The sequence below is a fragment of the Venturia canescens genome, chromosome 9, assembly GCF_019457755.1.
Source record: "Venturia canescens isolate UGA chromosome 9, ASM1945775v1, whole genome shotgun sequence".
Lineage (NCBI taxonomy): Eukaryota > Metazoa > Arthropoda > Insecta > Hymenoptera > Ichneumonidae > Venturia > Venturia canescens.
The window spans coordinates 5,841,566-5,865,136 of NC_057429.1; the positions used below are offsets into that span (position 1 = coordinate 5,841,566).

The 23,571-nt window shown below is 36.1% G+C and overlaps 1 protein-coding gene across 3 annotated transcripts in view; it reads right to left on the reverse strand.

The window, feature by feature from the left end:
• inaD (inactivation no afterpotential D) overlaps positions 1 to 23,571 on the reverse strand; it is a 2,962,486-nt gene that overhangs the window by 1,403,652 nt on the left and 1,535,263 nt on the right. For all 3 annotated transcript variants that reach the window (XM_043429353.1, XM_043429354.1, XM_043429355.1), the window contains one exon: positions 3,308 to 3,402. In XM_043429353.1, the coding sequence (XP_043285288.1) occupies positions 3,308 to 3,402 (95 nt within the window). The remainder of the gene's footprint in view (positions 1 to 3,307; positions 3,403 to 23,571) is intronic.

Here is a 23,571-nt window from a genome sequence, read left to right on the forward strand (position 1 = left end):
AATCAATCTCAGTTGATTTGTATCGAGCCTGTCCGCAAATATCATTTAAAATTGTATAGAAGCAGAGAATTAGACGGATTGATTAAATTTGAGAATTGAGAGAAATAGGAATTAATTTCTGATCTCACAGATCAGAACTTATAAGAATTTATCAAAGAGAACAGAAATAATTACAATTGGACACGTTTCTTGATATTCGAGAGAGAAATCATAAATTGGACAAGTTTCTTGGACAAGTTTATTGAAATTAGAGAAATATTTTCATTCGTACCACGAAACACCAACGATTCGCATCGCATTCTCATTTGTTTAATAAAGTTACTTTGAATAAACACTATTATTATAATTTTACACACAAATCCTTAATCTCTCGTTCATTTCATGCCTGCTCCTAAATTTTTAGTAGCTCGAAAACACGCGTAACGGGTGACGTCATAAAAGCGTACCGTTACAATATATATTGAAGCGAAACACCGACTCGAGAACTTTATTTTTATTTCAACGACATGGCACGCACGAGTGTTTACACCGGCGGCCATGTTGAAAAACTGTCACTTCGCGAAGCGGCGCTCGGGAAGCGAGGCGCTCAGCGCTGCCAACCCAATTTCGCTTTCACAAAATTCCCTAGATTCGTGAAATTCTTTATTTTATTCAATTTTAATTAAATAAACCTTTTCTTGCTTAGAAAATTAATGCTGATCATTAAAGAAACGTCTTTTGAACAAATGGGTGGAAATTTCAGGATAAAATTATTTAAATTTTTAAGTAAACTTCTCCTTGCGAGATCGAGCGTGCACAATGCGCATGCGCGATGACCTACTTTCACAGGCACGTGCAATAGACGCAATCACGAACAAATAAATTAATCGAAACGAAATAAAAGATTCTTGTGGATAAAATCAATTAAGAATAAAACAAAATAATTAAGAAAGACGCGAAATGTGCGTAGAAGCAATAAAAATTGGTTTTATTAAATTATATTAAATTTTTGCACATGCGCAGTGTGACTACGGCTCGACTCGGCCAATTGGGACCCACGCGGGGGAGTTAGCGCACCAATCAGAGAATTTAGAGTGGGAGTCCCTGGTTCGAGATTAAGTCGCGCACCGAATCAGAGTAAGGGACAAAGTCCAAGCGCATTATTATTATTATTTCCTTTGTTTGAGAAGGTATAAAAACCCCGGCGCAGAGGCTCCGGTAGCTAGTCTCGTCTCGAATCTCGCCACGCTAGGAGCCAGTCACGTCTCGAATCCCTGAGAGCTCGACTCGCATGCCATAACCAAAAGCCAGTCTTGCCTCCGGATCTCGCCGCGTGAACTCGCCCAAATTTCAAGAATAAAGAAACATAAAATTTTCGCTTATTTTCAAAATCGCTCATAAAAACAAAGAGCCAAATAACATCGCTGATATCCCACTCAGAATTCAAATAGAATAACACCTTTCCTCTCTCACGCTAAGAGGGCCGGGTTCATTCGATTTCGTTTGAAATCAAGATTCTTAGGTGAGAGTTTCCCATCTATCCAGGAGGGCCGGGACAGTTCGATTCCGTTCTGTCTCAAGATTCCTGGTAGATTTCCTATCCTTTTTCTATCCAAGAGGGCCGTGGCCGTTCGATTTCGTTCGGTCACAAGATTCTTGGGTAGGACTCCTACCTTTCCACGCCAGAGGGGCCGGGACAGTTCGGCTTCGTTCTGTCTCAAGATCTCTGGGTGGATTCTTTTCCAACGAATCATTGTTTTCTGAGTAGCAGTTCAATTAATTAAATTCATTAAAAATTATTAAAACCGACCAAGTTTCTTTATTCTCATAACGAGACAATTGCGAGTCATTTATTATTTTGAGCCAATTAAATTATTCCAAAAAGCGAAATATCTCACTAAAAAAAAAAAAATCATAATTTGAATTATATCGAGTCAAAAGAGTGAGATCGATCAGAAAAATCCACTCGAACAATTAATTTGGATTGTATAGAGTCAAAAAGGGAGTTTCTAAGAATTATAGCTCAATTATCAAATTATCAAATGATCGAATTATCAAACAAAATTAATTAAAAATTTATCAAGACCAGCGTTGGCGAGAATTATTGAAAAATTATTATTGCAAGCGAAACTATCATTATTCAAATAAAAGCGAGCTTAAATTCATTGCGAAATTCATCATAATTAATTCTGCGAAAATTATTTTCTTTTTGTGTGGAGAAAAATACCGGAAATAAAATTTTACATGCGATTAAAGTAAAGCGGAAAAACTCGATTTCAAATAAAAAGCCTTTATTTTTGTAATTTGGTTTAAAACATTTAAAAATTGAATAAAACATTTGTCATTTCAATCTAATTTCATTTTACTTTTGTTTTTCCTTCATGCCCGCTCTTCTTTATTATAGAATTGCTCGAATCCAGGCGTGACGGTGTGCACAAGCACGAACGTACCGTTACAATATATCGATCGAATTTATAACTGCTGTTACCGTGCTACGTTTTTTTAATGTCTGCTGTGCTGCCGTGTGCTACGTTCTGAAGTTGACGTCAGATTTCCGATCATCAACAACCAATTTCGACAACCAATCACAACGTCTAAAAGAGAATTACTCAATTGGCTTGAACTTCAATTTTCAAGTTGCTAAATGGCTCCTGAGCTTCGTAATTCAATAAAATCACATGCCAATTTTACCCCCACCACGGCGAATCGTTTTATTCAGAGAAAGTATAGTCTCGGCGAGAGCCTCGGGCCAGCAGACGACAGGGCTGTCAATGTACTTGTCCCGAGACTCTACCGAGTCTCTTGATACGAAAGTCACTCGAATTGTCTAGAGAATGAATAGAAATTGGTATGGATATACTGTAAGCTAAGGAGGTGAGAAAAAGGGCCCGGTGAACATAGCTAAACGAAATGAAAGAAATTATGACAACAATACATTGAATTACTTGACCAAAGTTTTTTAAAATTTATTTGAATTCGTTTACACACAACCATCCACCTCTTTCTTTAATGTAATTACACATCATAGAATTTCTGTTTGGAAAGAACGTTTGAGAGGTTATAATGAGCGAAAGTTTTTTTTTCTCACATAACTCCTGTTGAAAATTTGTAATGAACCAGAACCAGGATTGCAACAAAATTATGTCATGTACTTGTCCCGAGACTCTATCGAGTTTCTTGATACAGTTGGTTTAATAATTTTATGGAATTTTTTTTCACATTTCTCGTGATATGGTCTGGAAACAAGGGACCATCAATGTACTTGTCCCAACCTTTTTTCCCCTAGGTTTTTATATACCATACAAATCTAGGAGGAGTAAGTACTCACCGCCCCACGATGAATTTGAAAACATTTCCAGGTATACTTTTAATGATAGAGGAAGCATTCAAATGGCATCGACCTTGCAGCACAAGTCCGTTCACCTGAAAAGATAATTTATTCAATACTTATCATTAGTCAAGTCTAGTCACTATTGTTTCACTAGTCGGTATAACTCGAAACTCATTGATTCAAGACACTATTCACTTCACGTTACTATGGTTCAGTTAAGTTTTTGGAAAATCTATTTTTCTGGAGCGGAACTTGAGGAGGAAGGGTTTAACTATTTACCCAAGAAGCGTCCCGAACGCTTTTTACGAGTGGCCATAAAATCGACGCTGCTTACGAAAAGCAGCATGTTTCAGATTTCTAACGAAAACAAGCATGTTCGATATTACCACGAAAACTAGTATATTTCAATTTTCACCACGAAAACTACCACATTTCGGTATTTACCGCGAAAACTAACACGTTTCGATTTTCACCACGAAAACTAACAGATTTCGGTTTTCACCGCGAAAACTAACAGATTTCGATATTCACGACGAAAACTAGCATATTTCGGCTTTACCTCAAAAACTAGCACGGTTCGAAAACACTGATATTGTTTCCAATTTTTTCCGCATGCTTTTTTTTGATGATACTGCAATTTTTTTGAATAATTTTTTTTACTCCAAATTAACGGAATATTTTTTGCTTGCAATTTTATAGTGTTTCATTCATTTATTTATTTTTTGAATGTAGTTTTACATATTTTGGTAGTCGAATTCTCATGTGCTGGGTTTATGATAAAATGACGAGCATTAAAAATGCCTCATTACTTTGGTGTAAAATGGACTTCAAATCGGAGAAAAACGGAAACAATTTCAGTGTACAAACAGCAATGACAACTTTTTTCCCTTTTGCTACTTTGCCCAAAATCTCATATTTTACGAAGTACGCCGACTGATTATTTTAACGATTATTTCCACTGTACTTATACTTTTAGTCAGGAGTGTACAATTTCACCAAAACTTTACGATGGTACTATTTTTCGATAAAAATCGAAATGGCTTGTTTACAGTCCAAGAAGATACAGAGCGTATCAAGAGACTCGGTGGAGTCTCGGAACAAGTACATTGACAGCCCTGTCGCCTTATTTTCTCTTTGCCGCAAAACAATGTAAGTGCTGTATGGAAGAAATTTTCACAGAGGGCATCATGCGTCCACTTGTTTACCATCAATCCCTTCTTTCTGATATTTCTACCGCTCTTCCGAAATTCTCTTTATTCTCATTGTTAGTCTGTGATAAGCTTCCTAGCGAATATGACGACAGTAGTTCTGATTGCGAGAGTGTATTTCTTAAATTGATTTTTTTTTTGGATGAAAAAATTAACACAATGGACGATTCTTCAAATTGTGAGTAAAAGATTTTTTTTTTTAAATAATTTTGTATAATTTTATAAATACGATGACTATTTTAGTTTTTGAGTGGTGGAATATTGCATTTCCTGAAGTGCGTGCGATTGAAAATGATAATGCGGCTGTGACTAGCGACATCAGCTTAGATTCGTGGCAGTCTGGTAAGTTATATATTTGTTATATAGATCAAACAATTGAGTTTAGTCTAATAATTATTGATTGAAGTGAACAATAATTGTATGGTATGAATGAGGATAAGTTTTTAGAAAAATGTGATTTTAATTATCCAAAAATATTTACAAATAAATTATTACCATTCATGATTAAGCACTTTCTATGACAAAGCGAAATCTGATTCTGATTTAAAAAAATGTTTATTAAATACAATAATTATATTAATACAATAATTAATTATTAATACAATAATTAATTATAATATTTTTAAAAATGTTTTTTAAAATACCAAGGGCCAGCGTATAATGATGGATCGTCTCATGATGTGTCTCATGATTTTGAGAAAGATGATGACATGTCGATGGATACCGATTCATCATCTCTTAAAGATCTACCTGGTGAGGTTTCGATATGTTAAATAGTTTGAGAGATTCCAAACTTAGAACTTTTCCGAAAATTTCAAAGTGTTAATTTTTCGAGAAATTTCAGCTCTTGAAAGACTTGAGATAAAAATTTACAAACGAAGTAAAATTTTTGGATATTTCTTTCATCAAGCACTATTTTGTAAAAAAAATTTCGGGAAAATTCGGAATGGTTCAGATCAAATGGTCGAAAATAATACAGACCGACCAATCGATGACAGATATAATAGATATTCATAATATTCGCGTATGATAATAAAACAGATTGTAATGAAGAAAACGCTGCGAATAGAAATGAAACTGCGCACAACTTCCGAGTCCGTGATGTGAGCGTATGAACCAGCCAAGAACGCTTACCAGAAAACGGACAACTCACAAGGAATTGTGGATTGACGTTGCGGCTAAAAGAGCTAGGGCCACTGGAATCGAAGGAACTGGTAGAAAAGGGGTTCCTATATTTGCAAAAAAGATTCGTGAGGGATGCAATGAAAATTGCCGATTGAAATGCCGTACGCGTATCACAGAGGAGGAACGCCAATTCGTATTCGAACATTTTTGGGAGCTAGGCGATATTACCAAGCAGCGGCAGTGTATAGTTCATTTGATTGAGACGAACGAGTTGTGTCAAGAATCTGATGCCGAAGCAAATTACAAGCAAAAAAAAGTGAAACATATATTTTAACTGCCTACCAAAGAGAAACAATTGATCAAAGTCTGCAAAACAATGTTTTTGGATACTTTGGGTAAATAATTGGATGTTTTATCAATGTTTTTACAAAAATCACTAACATTGCACAAAAATTGAATTTGACATGCAATCATATCATTTTTCTATACTTTGACGATCTTCAATTTTTCTCGTAGAAGAGAATCGAATTTCTTACGCGGATATTATAATAATTACTATTAAAAAAAAATCATTTTCCACTGGATGTCCTTGGACCATTCCTTAACCTCTCTTAAAGCCTGAATAATGGTATATCACTGTAGTATGCACATTATCTTATTGGAGCATGTAGCATTTTTTTCGTGAATGGGCAATGATACGAAAATTTATTTTTTTTATCATTTTTAACACTGTTTATAGATATATCATATCAGTGGATTAGGACGGCTGACAAAAAATTTCAGGCTGCTAATGAAACCCTTGTGGTAGGCGATGATGAACGAGGAAAACATTCCAATCGACCATTTAAAGTGCCTGATATGTTAAAAAACGTGGCTCGAGAGCACATTAGTTCGTTTCCCGTCATTGATTCCCACTATTGTCGAGAGAACACAACGAAAAAATATTTGGAAGAAGGACTAAGCCTTTGTAAAATGTACAAAATGTATAAAGATAATATTGAACAAAGAGGCCAAAATTCCTTTGTGTCTGAACAAATGTACAGACGCATTTTCAATTCGGAGTTCAACTACGGATTTTTCATACCAAAAAAAGACAGGTCAGTGTGTTATCTTTTCGAACAACCACGAACTCCAATGTAGTTTTCAGTAACCCTGAAGCCTAACATACGTCTTTTGAGCCCGCGCTGCTTATTTGGCTACGTTATATTGAGAGGAAAAATGGTGGAAAAATCACAGGTCTTCTTAAAACTCTTGACTTGAAAAGTAAATTTATTCCCTGCCGAAAACGACATTTTTTAGTAATAATTTTCATCCAAAATGGCACGTAGTATATAAGCGTTTATCAGAATTTGATTAAAAATACATTCAATGTTCTTTCATATATTTTTAAGGTGTGAACAATGTGAAGTCTTTTCTAATCTCGCTGAAAGTGATAAAAATCATCAAAAACAAGAAAAACATCTAGCCAATAAAAAAAAAGCCAGGCAGCTGATGCGAGATGATAAAACCAGAGCAATAGAAGATTCCTCTTTTTGTGCAATCAATTTTGACTTGCAAAAGGTTTTGTCAACTCCGCGAGCGGAAATCGGACCTCTTTACTACATGTCCAAGCTTTGTGTTTGGAATTTCACGATTTACGACATGGCCAATCACGAAGGACTGTGTAATGTGTGGAACGAGACCGTGGGTTTTCGAGGAGCAAACGAAATAGCTTCTTTTTTATGGCGCTATTTTAAGACAAAACAACTGCTTGGTGTTCGCAAATTTTCACTTTATAGCGACAATTGCGGTGGACAGAACCGAAATAAGATTGTGTTCAGCATGTTTATCAAGGCCGCTAATGATTTAGGAATAAAGATCACACACAGGTATATGTTATTTTCAATTGAAAGGAAATCGTCACTAATTTTCAAATTCTTAACTGCAACAGTTCATCCATCTGAACGGTTTGGAAATCGCTATAACGCCATAAATCGGCAAATTTGCATATATAGGCTCGATATGGACATATATTAATATGAACCTTCCAATAAACTATTTGTTTTATTAAATTTTCAGATTCTTAGAAGTTGGTCACACTCAATGCGACGGGGACTCTATGCATGCACGCATCGAACAGCACTGTCACAACAAATCAGTGTACACACAGCAACAATGGTGTACATTAATAAAAGAGGCCAAACGAACGAACCCTTACTCCGTCAATGAAGTAGTGCAAACCGAAATCTACGATTTTTTGGAATTGTCAAAAAATTTTAATTGGATTTCAGTCAAAATAGCTAGTGTTCGGGAAATAACGGTTCAACCTCATGTCGATACAGTCCACATTAAATATGATTTCGAACAAGAAGGACGAGAAATGAAAATCTTTAAAAAAAACAAAAATATGAATGATGTTCATATCTACGACCTCAAACCGACGTCCGATAAAAAATTGTCTCTTGCACCGAGAAAAAAAAAAGATCTACAAACGATGCTTGATAAAGGTTTCATTCCAATGGAACATCACCAAGTTTTTTCAAAAATATTAGACGATTAAGGTTATATTTAATTTGTTAAATTATATTTACAATATCGTTATTATTTTTTGTATAGAAAAAAACAGAATATTTCATTATGTTTTCATTATTATTATTGTTTTTATAGAAATCCACTATTAACATTTCGTTATATATTAAATTATGTCATTATCTTTGTTTCATTATAAATTACTAGTGTCTGTTTTCGTTGATGCATATCATAAAAATAATAAAATGAGTCTCAAATGGATATTTACTTGCCCAGAAAATTGTTGTTTTTTTTTTATTAAATTTTTTTTTCCAGATTTTTACCTCAATACGAAAAATTTCAAATTCGCACCTAAACTTTTCTTGGTTGAGATTGTAAAACTCCCGAAAAAATTATTATAACATCTCTCAATTCGAATTCAATAATTTCACGGATACTCTAGTTTTCGCGGTAATAGCCGAATCATGCTTCTTTTCATGGTGAAAGCCTTAACATGTTAGTTTTCGTCGTGAAATTGAAAACGTGCTAATTTTCGCGGTGAAATGGAAAACGTGTTGATTTTCGTGGCGAAAACCTCAACATGCTAGTTTTCGTAAGAAATTTGGATCGTGCTAGTTTTCGTAAGCAGCGTCGAAATAGAGATTACTGTGCGACAGAAGGAAGACACTGACAAAGACATCATCACTTTGATCTTCCCCTCCAATTTTCTTGAAACTGCTATTCGCTGTATACAATGTTATATCGACGCTGTTTACGAAAAGTAGCATGTTTCAGATTTCTAACGAAAACAAGCATGTTCCATATTACTACGAAAACAAGCATGTTCCATATTACTACGAAAACTAGCATGTTTCGATTTTCACCACGAAAACTACCATATTTCGGTGTTCACTGCGAAAACTAACACATTTCGTTATTCACTGAGAAAACTAACACGTTTCGGTTTTCACTACAAAAACTAACAGATTTTCGATATTTACGGTGAAAACTATAGCATATTTCGGCCTTCACCTCGAAAACTTGCACGTTTCGATAACACTGGTATTGTTTCCAATTTTTTCTGCATACTTTTTTTGATCATATTGCAATTTTTTTGAAGAATTTTTTTTTACTGTAAATTAATGGAATATTTTTTGCTTGCAATTTTATAGTTTCACACATTTATTGAATGTAGTAGTAGTATTATATATTGAATATTAGTATTATGTATTGAATGTAGTAGTAATAGTAGTATTATGTAGTTTTATATATTTTGGTGGTTGAATTTTCGCTGGCCGGGTTTATGAGAAAGCAGAAACAGTTTCAGTATACAAACAACAATGACAACTTTTTTCTTTTTTGCTACTTTCCCAAAATCTCATATATTTCGAGGTACGCCAACCAATTATTTTAACGATTATTTCCACTGTACATATACTTTTAGTAAGGAATGTACAACTTTGCCAAAATTTTACGATAGTACTATTTTTCGACGAAACTCAAAAGGCTTGTTTGCAGTCCAAGAAGATATCCATCTAGCACAAATATTAGGATCATATGCCTACGCCTCTATTTTTCCACCAAAGTTAAAAAAAGTAGAAACATTTTTATCTGTACATGAGTATGGTACCTATGAATTTAGGTGCATTTTACAAGCTTTCTATGATCACCGAAAAAGTGGTTGTGGCAACTTGCCCCCCCCCCCCCCGCCCCTGCCAAACCCCCACGATCCAGGTCAATACGAATTGTATACGTTCCTAAAATTATTAAATTCGTAATGTCGATGCAGGGCAATCAAATTGAACGAAATGCAGAGAGAAATTTTGAAATAGCAAATAAAGAGGAAAATCGAGTGGAGCAGATTTACCCTTTCGCAGTCTTGTGATGACTTTAACATGCCAGAAAATCTTGACTCGAAACTATTATAATATTTTGAATCAGATAAACATGTAAAACAGAAAGAAACTACCCACAGTACGAGAATTTAAACAAAAGGTATTTCGCCCCGTTAAGATTACCATTTTGCAAAAATGTGAAAACACGGAAACTTTATTTTCATGTTTTTATCGAAATCGGTTGAGTGCTTGTTAGTGAAACTGCAAAATCACCCCTTGACATGCGTTACTTTTAGGGTGGTTTTACCCCTTATAACCGTTTTTCCGCCGATAAAAAAAATACGGGTTTCATACTTCCCAGTTCTCTTTCACATATAGCAGTTTCAAGAAAATCGGAGAGGAACACTAAAGTGATATTTAAATATTTTTACGTATTATAAAAGGAAACGATCATTTTTTTATTTATCACCAATGATTAACATCGTTGAAAATTTCAATTCAGAATCGAATTCTCCAACGGTAGAAAAACCGCTGGGTTCTCGCTTCAACGAGTGGTTGAATAAAGTAGTAATTTTTATTTGTTATAGAAAAAAACCATCATTTTTCCACCACTGAGCTGTTGAAATAGACCAACAATGATTATTACTTATAAAATGAGCGAAAGTTTTTACATTCATCTCTAACGATTTCCGTCGTTGAAAATTTCGATTTATAATCGAATTCTCCAGCGGTATAAAAATTGCTGGGCTCTCGCTTCGGTAAGCGGTCGAAATGAACAAACAATTTTCTCTATTTGTAAGAAATACAATCGTTTTTTATTTATTTACAATAATTTTCATTATGGACCATTTTGATTTGAACTCAAACTCTCCAGCGGTAAAAAAACCATCGCTGGGTTTACACTCCAAAAAGCGATTCCAATATGATACCAATTTTCATTGTTTTTCATATACAAGAATCATTCCCATTGTCAGTCACTTCAATGCGAGCTGAACTGTAACATTGAAATCGATCGAATCGAATTGGTCGATTTTTTTTCAGATTTTTACCTCACTACGAAAGATTTCAAATGGGTACCAAAACTTTTCTTGGCTGACAATGAGATTGTACGGGCGATACATCCTTAAAACTTTCCATTTGTTCTTTATAAAACTTCCAAAAAGATTATTATAACATCTCTAAATATCAGATCGATAATTTGAGGAATACTCCAGTTTTCGCGATGATATCCGAAACATGCTTGCTTTTGCAGTGAAAGCCGAAACATGTTAGTTTTCGTAGTGAAAGCCGTAACATGCTACTTTTCGTGGTGAAATTGAAAACGTACTAATTTTCGCTGTGAAATTGAAAACGTGTTAGTTTTCGTGGCGAAAACCTGAACATTATAGTTTTCGTAAGAAATTTGAATCGTGCTAGTTTTCGTAAGCAGCATCGATATTATAGTCTCTGACTAGGACTTAGAACGCTCATGTTAGCCAAAATTTGCATTTTTGTACGGATATCCAAAATGGAAAAGCCCCGTAAGAGCAACATTTATTGTATTAAATCGTGTAAAAATGTGTTAAGATTTACGAGTGGAAAAATCGAATTTTATCGGTTCCGGGAAGCGAGCGATAAAGCCGCGCAAAAAACTATGGATAGTGTAACGGTACGTTAGTGACAGAACACTCCGCTACGCGTAGGTTCGAGCTGAGTAAGGATTTAACGGAGCAGGTATGAAAGAAAAACAAGAGCCAAGGCAGATTTGTGTGGATGTTTTAACAAAATAAAAGATTTATTGAATTAGAGGTCTTTTGTGTTTTGGGTATAAAAACAAAAATAAGCGTGAGTTCTGACTCCCAGCAGTTTCCTTTTTTTTGAATCGTTCGCAAATAATATCGCTCGCAAAATGACACACCTCACAAATTAAGAAGATAATCCGGCTTCGCAAAGAATAAGTCTCACTTTAATAATCAGATTCGCAAAATAAAGTTTCGCTAAATGAGAGTCGCAACTAGAATCCGTTTCGCAAAGGAACTAAGAGAGTTCGCAAATATAATAAATTTCCGCAACGTTATAGATAATCGCAAATATGTTAGAGTCTCGCCAGACTGAGAAAATTCGGAGTTGATACGCTTTCGCAAATTTTAAGACAATTCATAAAAGATCGAAATTTGGAAGAAACGCATAAGTGATCGAGTTTCGCAATTGCAAGATATTTCGCAATTTTAATTGATTAGCAATTTTGATTGATTCGCAATTTTGATTGATTCGCAATTTTGATAACGATTCGCAATTTTAATTCATAATTTTGATGAAGATCCGAAATTCTAATTCATAAAGATTCGCAGTTTAAATTCATCATCGATAGAGATTCGAAATTTTAATTCATAAGGATTCGCAAGTTAAATTTATAATTTATAATGATTCGCAATCTTGATAGATCCGCAATTTCAATTCATAATAGATCTGCAATTTTAATAGATTCGCGATTTTAATTTCATAAAAGTATCGAAATTCGCAAATTGAATGGATTCGCAATTTTAGTTGATTCGCAATTGTCCTAATTGATAAAGGTTCGAAATTCGCAATTTTAAGTTATAAAGATTTGAGTGGATTCGCAATTTTAATTTACAAAGATTTTGATAAAGATTCGATACTCAGGAAGCCTAGATTTTAAGTGTGGAATTAAACCCACCTAGGAATCTTTGGACAGAACGAAGCCGAACTGTCCCCTCCCTCCTGGTATGAGTGAGAGGAGTTCACCAAGAATCTTTTGAACGAACGAAGCCGAACGATCACCTCCCTCTTGGCAGACAAGGAATAGGTGATCTAGCCAGAAATCTTCAGACGGAACGAAATCGAACCATCCCCGCCCTCCTGACTAGATCGGTGCCCCACACTGACAATCCTGAACCCAAACGAAATCGAATGGGGCCCACCCTATCAGCATGAGTCGGTGGTATATAATAAAGGTTGCTTCCTGAGCAATATTTCTTTTTTTTTTAATGCGTAAAGCGGGCTCTGGTTTCCTAGGCCAGAGTCAGCTAGTTTGCGTAATGCGGATCCGAGTTGCGAATCTCGAGATCGGCTAGTGAAAGCGGGTCTAGCGTGATGAGGACTAGACTGGCTTCCGAGACCAGTTTCTATTGCCTTCTTATACTCGCGCGAAACAACGACAAACCATCATAATAATTTTGTCGCATTGCGACAATTACGCCCATTCACCAATCAAGTGAATCTCAAACCTTCTCAAAATACCCGATTGGTTAAGTTTTGTGTCGTATGTCCTTTGTTATTGGTTGATTGGCTCGGACCAATGCTTATTTTCGGAGTTCCAGCGATGCGCAAACGCGACACTTCGTTGGGCCAATTGTTGATGGATGATTTCTTTATTCGTTGTTCTTGAAATTCTCGCATTGGTCGGATCTCTTGATTGGCGAATGTGCGCTTGTTCTCTGAAGCGCGCGAAATACATTTGAATTTGAATTTACACGAGTTATTTTTTGTTATAAAATTTCTTCAATTTGCAAGTGATTTTATTGTGAGATTTCCACCTTCCTAATTTTCCCTAATCCTTTCGTAAGTTTCAAATATTTTCATGTTAAACGATTGAAGTTATTTAAGTGAATTTTAAAGAGATAGCTATTCTGCGCGATCGCTACGAGGTGGGTCGATACGCGAGCCCAGGCGCTGGCGCCTTGATCGATTAATTGTCGTACCACGCTCTACTTCGTTGGTACGGTCGATAACCATTTTGTTGACTGGTATGGATCGTCCCACGTTGGGCGCCAAAGTTGTAATCAAAAGATTCGCAATATTTCGCAAAAATAAGATCATTGGGTTAATAAAACGAAGTGAGTATATTTAAGGTTGTGTTGATTCGTCTTTTAAAAGATATATGCATGCCAGTAATTTTGTCACGCAAATAATTTTTTTTTCTAATTATTCGTTAGTGCATTACATAATTGGAAACCAGCGAAACACTCACGAACATGCAGTGCATACTTTGTTGGTAACCAATAATCTTTAATTTTGTTTAGTCCGAGTTACGTTCCCAGTATCTCGGGGAAAAAAGATCCAGAACTGAATCCAGGCGAGAAATATGCAATTTAACGGTAAACACAATTGAACTATATCATTAACTCTCCAAGCTGAAATAAATTATATAAGTATGTATTTCGTGTGGATTTGACCGAAGCATGTGTCGAAGACAGTACACGATTCAACGTGAGAAGAAATGTGTACCAAGAACTGTAGCAGATGAAAATACCCTTGAGTAGGTGTTGCAGCGACCATTTCATCATTTCGATAATCTAAACGAACCGTTAACAATATTTCTCAGCGTTGACCAGGAAGTTAAAGTTGAGATGCTGGGGCTAGGTTGAAATTCCGATCTGTGAGAAATCAGAAGACTCAAAATTCCGAAAATCTAGCTGGGACTAAATATATATAGATTAGGGTGGTCCTTATTTGGGGTTGAAATTTTTTTTCTTCAATTCCCTCCCTGGTTCGATTCTAAATCACTAAAAAAGACACCAAAACAAAGCTGTGGCCAGTGTGATGATGGGAAAGGGTGCCGGCAAGCCCGGTCGCTGTTTCTACTTCAGTCAAATTTGTATTTGCTTTATCTTTGGCTGCTATTCTTTTTCTATGTATTGTAGTATGTCAGTGCTTCAAGGAGTGGAGAGGGGATAGAATTCTCCCCTCTCGCTAGTTGTCGTGCCTAGACCTGGCGAATCGATCGATCCGAAAAGGAAGATCAGTGTGAGACACAGAACCCACCAGAAAAAAGCTCGATTATCCCGCTCTCTACTAGCCCCTGGTCCAACGTCTATGGCCAGTGGCTGTAGATCATTCGTAAAAAGATATCCAACAAAAATACACCTAAATCCGGAAAACACGGACCTCCATCGCATCTCGTATTTTCGTCACCTCCACGGCGACGTCGTCTGCATTATTGGGCTGCAGTAACGCCATTATTCGGACCACCTTCGATAGATCCCGGAGCCATCGCATCTCGATTCGTCGATTCCCAAATCATCGAGGCGATCTTCGGCCGGCCCTTGGCATCGACGACCGTACCACAATCACCGAAGCCGATCACCGCGCTTTTCATCGAGAATCCCGCATGACCAACCACGATCTCACGGTCTCGCGAAGGGCACAACTCGTCGCCTAGCGTATGTGTGAGAGGTGAAAAGGTATGCATCAACATCGATAATATTCATAGAAGAACTCATAATCCGATTGTGACTATAGAAAGAGCGAAAAAACCTCCAAAAAGGCTGTACCCAATTTTAATGTATGCTCAAAAATAAATGTATAACACTACAGTATAAATCACGTCGAGCCATCCAAGTGTACTCGAAACCCTTGTCAATTGTCATTAAGAACAACCATTCAAGTATTTATTTAATATATTGTAACGATACACTCGCGCGACGGCCCGAGCCCGTCGAAACTAACGAAACTCCGCAATCTTTAGATCGCGGACAAAACATCGCGGCGACCACGCTCGTCGTTGTAGACAGGTAGCGGCCATCTTAGGCCAGTAGGCATGAGCCCGAGTGGGGCAACCGGCACCGCTCTGAACTTCGCCGCGCTATAGTTTCTAAAATTAATTCTTTTTGCATTTTATTATTTTAAGTCGCTCAAGCACGTAATTATGATCAAAATTATCAGAAGAATAACACGAGTTTAAGAAAAATGATCACAAGTCAAATTAATAGTATAAAATCTAATCCCAAATAAAAAAATGTAAAAATCGACTGCGACGCAAGCGCGAGCAGAGCGTTAATGGGCTATAGGACACGTACGTGACTTTCATCGATTGTAATTATTCGAATCATATTAAACGAAGTAACAATGCTAAATCAAAGAAGAAATTAAATAATAACTGATCAAATTGAAGTTTTTGTTATTGAAAATCGGAATAAGCTGAAAATCATGAAAAGCGGTAGTCCGCGCATCGTATGTTAGCCCGCTCAATCAACGGGCGAGCGTGAATCATGGCAACGGGCCAATACGAGAAGGCGTTACAGAAAGGTGCGCAGAACCGATCGAAAACCAAGATTCTCGGCGCTCGAGAATCTCGTGGTGGGGAGCTGAGTATAAGAAGCGCTGCGCCACTCATTCGTCAGTCAGTTCTCCCTGCCTATAAGACCAGCTCAGATCTCTTGAACAGTCTAGACTCTAACTCTGCTCAAAACAATCATAAACTCCTTTATCCTAAATTTTCCTGGATGCCTGGAATCTCGGAGTGATTCGGTGACATTTCAATCCCAGAGTCCAGGGTCCGCACCTAACCTTTAAATATTCCTAAATTTTCCTGGATGCCTGGAATCTCGGAGCGATTCGGTGACGTTTCAATCCCAGAGTCCAGGGTCCACTCTTAGTTTTCTCCAAATTTCCGTTGCACGGGATATCGGAGCGATTCGGTGACGTTTCAATCCCAGAGCCCGTGGACGGTTAATTACCAAACCTAGTGGATGCACAGGATCTCGGAGCGATTCGGTGACGTTTCAATCCCAGAGCCTGTGGTCTGCGCTATCTTGGCTTATTTCACGTAGATTTTTATCTTTTCATTTTTATGATTGTCAAGAGCAGAGCTGGAATCCTTTTTGATTAATTAAAAAATTTTAATTCACATTTGGTGTAAAATTTGTCTGAATTGATCTGGCAAGGAGATCTTACAAAAATTATAATCCAAGAGGAAATAGGTAAATTTTGAGTTATATCGAATCAGAAACGAAAGAAAGAATTGTAAAAGCGAATAAAACTCTTGGATTTTTTTTTAAAAGAGCGAGCGAAAGAGGACATCGAAAATTAGAATCAGCGAACTATAGCACGAAACGTTGAATCTAGAGTTTTTCAGTTAGAGGCATGTCACCAAAGTAAAACAAAAGCGATAATTAGACTTTTAAGAGATTTTTTTAAATCATTTTTTTTTTTGTATAATTTAAAAATCCGAAAATTGAGAAATTAAAAATTATCTCAGACAGAGAATTTGCAACGTTTTCGGGTCTTTCGGGTCTTTTTCTCGCCAGATCCGATTAAACAAAGCAAGACAGTTTAAAGCAAAAAACATAAAATTGTGTTAAAATCAGCGAGCCAAAGCGCAAAATTTCTTTTATTTTGTAAAAATTCGATAAATTATCTGAATAAAATTGATTATTTTATTGTTTACTAAAATTCACGGTTTTCGTGTTTCCTTCATACCTGCTCCTTATTTTTAAGGTTGCTCGAACCGACGCGTGGCGGCGTTCAGGCCGGGTCGGCAAGAGGGTTTCGTTACAATATAGTCGTTGAAAATTCGAACTACAATATTTTCCCGTATGCCTAGGAATAAATAATCAGATGATTTTTTATTATTTGCTCCTGAATTTCGATAATAGACAACTTTTCTATCGTTTTTCTATTCGTCGAAAGAATTATATTTTCTAAAACTTCTAGATCATTACATCCTCTAATATTTTCTTCATGACCTGGAGGTAAACGGTTCTATTTGCATGCTATTACTGAATTTATATATTTTTTATTTAAAAAGAGCAAGGAAGTTTGGCGGAAAGCTAAGGAGCTTGAGAGCTCGAAAGTACTCGAAAGTCACCAGCTGAAGTTTCACGTCATGTTGACATTTGGGGTTATGATGTTATGAAGTGCGTGCGGGAAAATAAAAATAATTTTCACGTCATCTAAGGAAGTGCATATTGATATTTATTTTGTTAAAACTTGTGGAATACTAAACCGGTATAAAAGCGGCCGCGTAAATGTAGACTGTGATCTGTGAGTGAAAATAAAAAATATAAAAAAATGCGCGATGCATATGTCAACGAAACTTTTCAAGATTTCATTATTTCGTTCGATTGGAAATAAGTGTCAACTGACAAGGATAGGTTCTCTGCTGACGTCCTCCGATTTTGATGAAATTTAAATATCTTATTCTACATCAAAATCTAAAAGACACGTATTTTTTTTTTATCGGCGGAAAAACGTTTCTAGGGGTTGAAATCACCCTTTAAAGTTGAGACCTCCGAGGGGTACTTTTCAGGTTTCACCTATTTTCACCTGAGATAATAGAATGCACCCAAATGGATAATTATCTTAATGATAAACGATGAAAAATGCAACTGGTTTCATATCAGAGGGTTGCATAGGAAAAAAGTTATAGGGGTTGAAATTCACAAAATCGTTATAACAAAAAAAGTATTGCACCTATCTCGATGAACTTAATTGCATTTCGAAGAGGGTAAAAAAATAGTAGATACGTGTTTTTGCGTTTTTCTCGCAAATCAAGTTAAGGGGGTGAACTACTCCTATATATGTTTACATCAAATCTCAATAAAACGGCAGTAATTTTTTGTTTTCCTTATTTCTTCTGGTCGTGATACGTTTTTCCTTATTGATAATTCTGACTCATTTATATTTGGCAATGAGATAATAACATAGGCATACGATAAGCGCTTACACATATACTCATATTCGTTCCGGTTGATAAGACCAAGTTTTGGGATGACGCATAGAAAAATTGCGTAGTCAAGTAAAAAAAAGAGAGCGTACAATATGCTTATATCTTTAATTGATAATATGTCAACAGCAATAAATAGAAGCGAATATAAAATCGTATGCTCTATTAGCCGTTGTAAGTACTGCAGTAATGATAGTCATCGAAAAAGTGTTTAAAACATAGCGACTTTTTACACCAGGAACAGCGAACAATAGCAACATTATACCGGATATATTATACAATAGCAAAGGAACTACCGGAAAAATCCAACCCCTCGATGTTTTTGGATTCCGAGTATGGAAAAATTTTGTTAGACATTTTTCTGATACTTGTCTATTAATGAATTATAATATTGATTTGCATTTGAGAAATAATATCATAAAGCTGCAGTCACTCGTTCATAACCTACTGTCGTCACCACGTTATATCGATCTTTTCAAATATTCTTGGTACAAAAGTGGTTATATTGAAGAAAAACCAGGCAATTTTGAAAATTCTGTAGACTTTGCATTTGGAGATTCTTGCAACTCACATTGTGAAGTTCCAGGATGTGAAAATGTTGCTATTGTTCGCTGTTCCTGGTGTAAAAAGTCGCTATGTTTTAAACACTTTTTCGATGACTATCATTACTGCAGTACTTACAATGGCCAAGAGAGCATACGATTATATATTCGCTTCTATTTATTGCTGTTGACATATTATCAATAAAAGATATGGTAATTATGCAGTTTGATTACTTTTCCGAAAATCAACGAAAGAAATTTTTTTTTAGCATGGACGGCTTCGATTAGTTACCATTAATGATATTTCGTCGGGGGAGGCTAACATTTTCCATAAAAACCATGTGTTTGAGGTTTTGAAGTTATTGGAAAAATATGATGAAATATGGTATATTTGAATATTTTTGAGTTCACAACACGACAGAGCGCGCGGACACACACACACACGCACGCACGCACGCACGCACGCACGCACGCACGCACGCATCAAAGGTATTCTAAACCCGCCCAGCAATACCACACAAGCATCAAAAATGCTCTGAATACACCTACCGATTTCGCATAAACATCGCATATGTGTATCCGGAACAACTTTTGATGTGTGTACGAAATCGTCGTATTGGTTCAGAACACTTTCGATGTGTGTGTGGAATCGTTGGGTGGGTTTAGAAAACTTTCGATGTGTGGGTGTGGTTTCGCTGGGCGGGTTTAGATCAACTTTGGTGTGTGTGTGTGTGTGCGCGCGCGCGTGTGCGTGCGTGCGGTGTGTGTGTGTGTGTGTGTGTGTGTGTGTGTGTGTGTGTGTGTGTGTGTGTGTGTGTGTGTGTGTGTGTGTGTGCGTGCGTGCGTGCGTGCGCGTGCGTGCGTGCGTGCGTGCGTGCGTGCATGTGTGTGTGCGTGTGTGCGTGTGTGTGTGTGTGTGTGTGTGTGTGTGTGTGTGTGTGTGTGTGTGTGTGTGTGTGTGTGCGTGTGTGTGTGTGTGTGTGTGTGTGTGTGTGCGCGCGTGCGTGCGTGCGTGTGCGTGTGCGTGTGTGTGTCCACCTGTCCTAATGTGAAATCCTAAATGGCCTGATATACGCCAAATCCCCGCATTTTTCCAACAACTTCAAAACTCCATAACTCATGGTTTTTATGGAAAATGTTAGCCTCCCCCGACGAAATATCACTTACTATAGTCCAATCGATAACTTCGAGAAGAAGAAAAAAAAATTCCATTGATTTTCGGAAAAGTAGCCAAACTGCATAATTACCAAAGATATAAGCATATTGTACGCTCACTTTTTTTTACTTGACTACGCAATTTTTCTATGCGTCATCCCAAAACTTGGTCTTATCAACCGGAACGAATATGAGTATATGTGTAAGCGCTTATCGTATGCCTATGTTATTATCTCATTGCCAAATATAAATGAGTCAGAATTATCAATAAGGAAAAACGTATCACGACCACAAGAAATAAGGAAAACAAAAAATTACTGCCGTTTTATTGAGATTTGATGTAAACATATATAGGGGTAGTTCACCCCCTTAACTTGATTTGCGAGAAAACGCAAAAACACATATCTACTATTTTTTTGCCCTCTTCGAAATGCAATTAAGATCATCGAGATAGGTGCAAAACTTTGTTTGTTATAATGATTGTGTGAATTTCAACCCCTATAACTTTTTTCCTATGCAACCCTCCGATATGAAACCAGTTGCATTTTTCATCGTTTATCATTAAGATAATTATCCATTTGGGTGCATTCTATTATCTCAGGTGAAAATAGGTGAAACCTGAAAAGTACCCCTCGGAGGTCTCAACTTTAAAGGGTGATTTCAACCCCTAGAAACGTTTTTCCGCCGATAAAAAAAATACGTGTCTTTTAGATTTTGATGTAGAATAACATATTTAAATTTCATCAAAATCGAAGGACGTCAGCAGAGAACCTTTCCTTGTGAGATAATCTTTTAATTAAACCAGAGTGCGCGGAATATTGTGCAGTGTAAATATATCATCAGTTGCGTGATTATATATCATGTGTAATAAAATATAGGTTATATATACGAGTGCCCTTTGATATAGCTGTGTGGTAATAACGAACCGGCCGGGGTTGGATGTTACGAAGTGCGGGACAAATGTAACAAACGTTCGTATAGTTAGTGAATAATATAAATAAGGCAAATCAGTTTATCAAAAATAGGTCTGGAAGTTGTAAGGAAAAATGTTCGTCAACCTAAAACGTCAAATTTTCTTTTTGCGATATGAAATATTATGGTTGATAATTAATAAATCAAGAACACACGGAACTGTTAGTGTATAATGTGAGAAACTCCAATCGAATAAATTTTTTCTAATTTATTTCTTGTGTCAACATTATTTTTGAAAATTCCCATATTTTGTTTCCTATTGAGTTTGGCTCTGCTCTTTCCGATCCTTGTTTTGACTCCATCGGTTTGCAGCGGATCGATACATATTATTAATTGGTTGCCTAATATGTATCCTATGATTTTCTGCTATTTCTTCATGCTGTAACGTGATTCAAGAGGTTTCCAATTATGATCATCAATCGCACATTTTGTACAACAAATTCTCAAAACAGTTTCTGGTCTTGATATAAGTGTAGTTATTCTTTTTCCACCTGGTCTGTCGTGTAATAAATTTTGAAACTTGTTCCAAAAAGTCTTTGGATGCTTTTTTTGCTGATAATATGAAAAGTTGAATCTTGGCAATGCGGTAGACAAACACAAATTTTGACAACAATACTTATGAAATAACGCGTATTTTCAGTATTCCTATTCTGCAAACTGCAAATGTGGAATTATTGGTGAAAACATTCATTACGATAAGTCTACTGTTGCTCAGTTTTCGATGCGATTAAGTATAATATCTGCCAACATCATGGAAACCTACAGAATTTCTGAATGTTATGTGTGCTATGTCATTTTAATGTAACATCATAACTTCTAACAACTTTTCACTCTAATACTATAGATTTGGATCATTGAAATACAGCAAAAATCTGAAAATTATAAAATTTATATACTGTGCCATTCATTTTATTTTTTGACTCGCACCGTAACATAAATATGAAGTGAAAAATTCATTGCAAAAGTCTTCAGTTGCTTATTTATGGATGGATTTGAAATTGCTGTCTTCCAAACTCATTGCGCAGATACATTGAATCGCAGCAGATACCTGCGAACTTGGAAATTTCTGTGGATAAGTATATGTGCTAAGTATCACCCCCTATCTTTGATTATGGTAATATGTAATGAAACTTTGTTCAGCAAGTTTTAAAGTATTTCTTTTCAAATAGTATTAAAGTTTGTATTACTGCGGTATGGAGCGAATACCTTCAAACTTTGATATTTTTGTGTCGCAGCATGTGTGTCAATTATTTAAATTTTTTACTCCAACCGTAACATGTAATTTCAAAAATTCATCACAAAAGTTTTCAGCTTTACTAATTATCTTATTTTTCCTTTTTCTAAATTCTATGCTAAATTTCTGAATTTCCTAATTTATTTCTAAATTATCCTGAAATGAAATTGTTTTCCTCCACAACCAATGCAGGTACCTTAAACGTCTTTGAATTCCGTTGCTCTGTCGAATCAAGTACGCTCAGTTTTTTTTACTTCTTTGAATTCTGACATAATAAATGTTTCCGGGTGCCTTTTTTCTGCAACTATCAAACTGTAGATAATTGGATCTCCGCGGCCACTTGCAAACTTAGGAAATATATTTCATCGGGGGCATGTTTTGGATGACACGAAAATGTCTAGATTCAGAATACAAAAACGACATTTAAAAATGGCCAATTCTGTTGGATTCGTTGTGTCTTAAATTTGATCTATCTTTCCTCTTTTTCTTTCTTTTCACTAACGTTATAAGCCGGAAATCATATTTCAGCCCGCGACAAGCATTGCTACATGCTCTTGAGTTTCCAATGGATAAAACATATTAGAAGACAAGGAGAAAAATCACCAAAGTCCAAGAACAAACCTCTATCGAAATATTTCCAGTACAATTTTGACGAAATTTAGGTCTTTTTTCGTGGAAACCAACGTTATAAGCCGAAAATCATATCACGACCTACAACCCGCTTTCGACCGTGCTCTTGTGATCCTGATTGACAAAACATATTAGAGTACAAGGAAAAAAATCGTCAAAGTCCAAGAACAGACCTGTGACGAAATGTTTCCAGTTCAATTTTTACGAAAAATAGGTCTTTCTTCGTAGAAACCTACGCTATAAGCCGAAAATCATATCCTGGCCTCCAACCCGCTTGCGACCGTGCTCTTGAGTTCCCAATTGACAAAACATATTAGAGTACAAGGGAAAAAATCGCCAAAGTCCGAGGACAGACCTGTGACGAAATATGTCCAGTACAATTTTGACGAAAAATAGGTCTTTTTTCGTGAAAACCAACGTTATAAGACGAAAATCATAAATAATTCATAGAAATTTAAACTAAAATGATATAGTCATCTGAACATAAATAAGGGACTTTTAAGAAAAAAGACTTGATATCAAACCATAAACTTCCCCTAGGAAAAAAAAGGTTGGGACAAGTACATTGATGATCCCTTGTTTGCTGATAATTACATCGATAAAAAAATATGAAAAAATTTTTTTTTT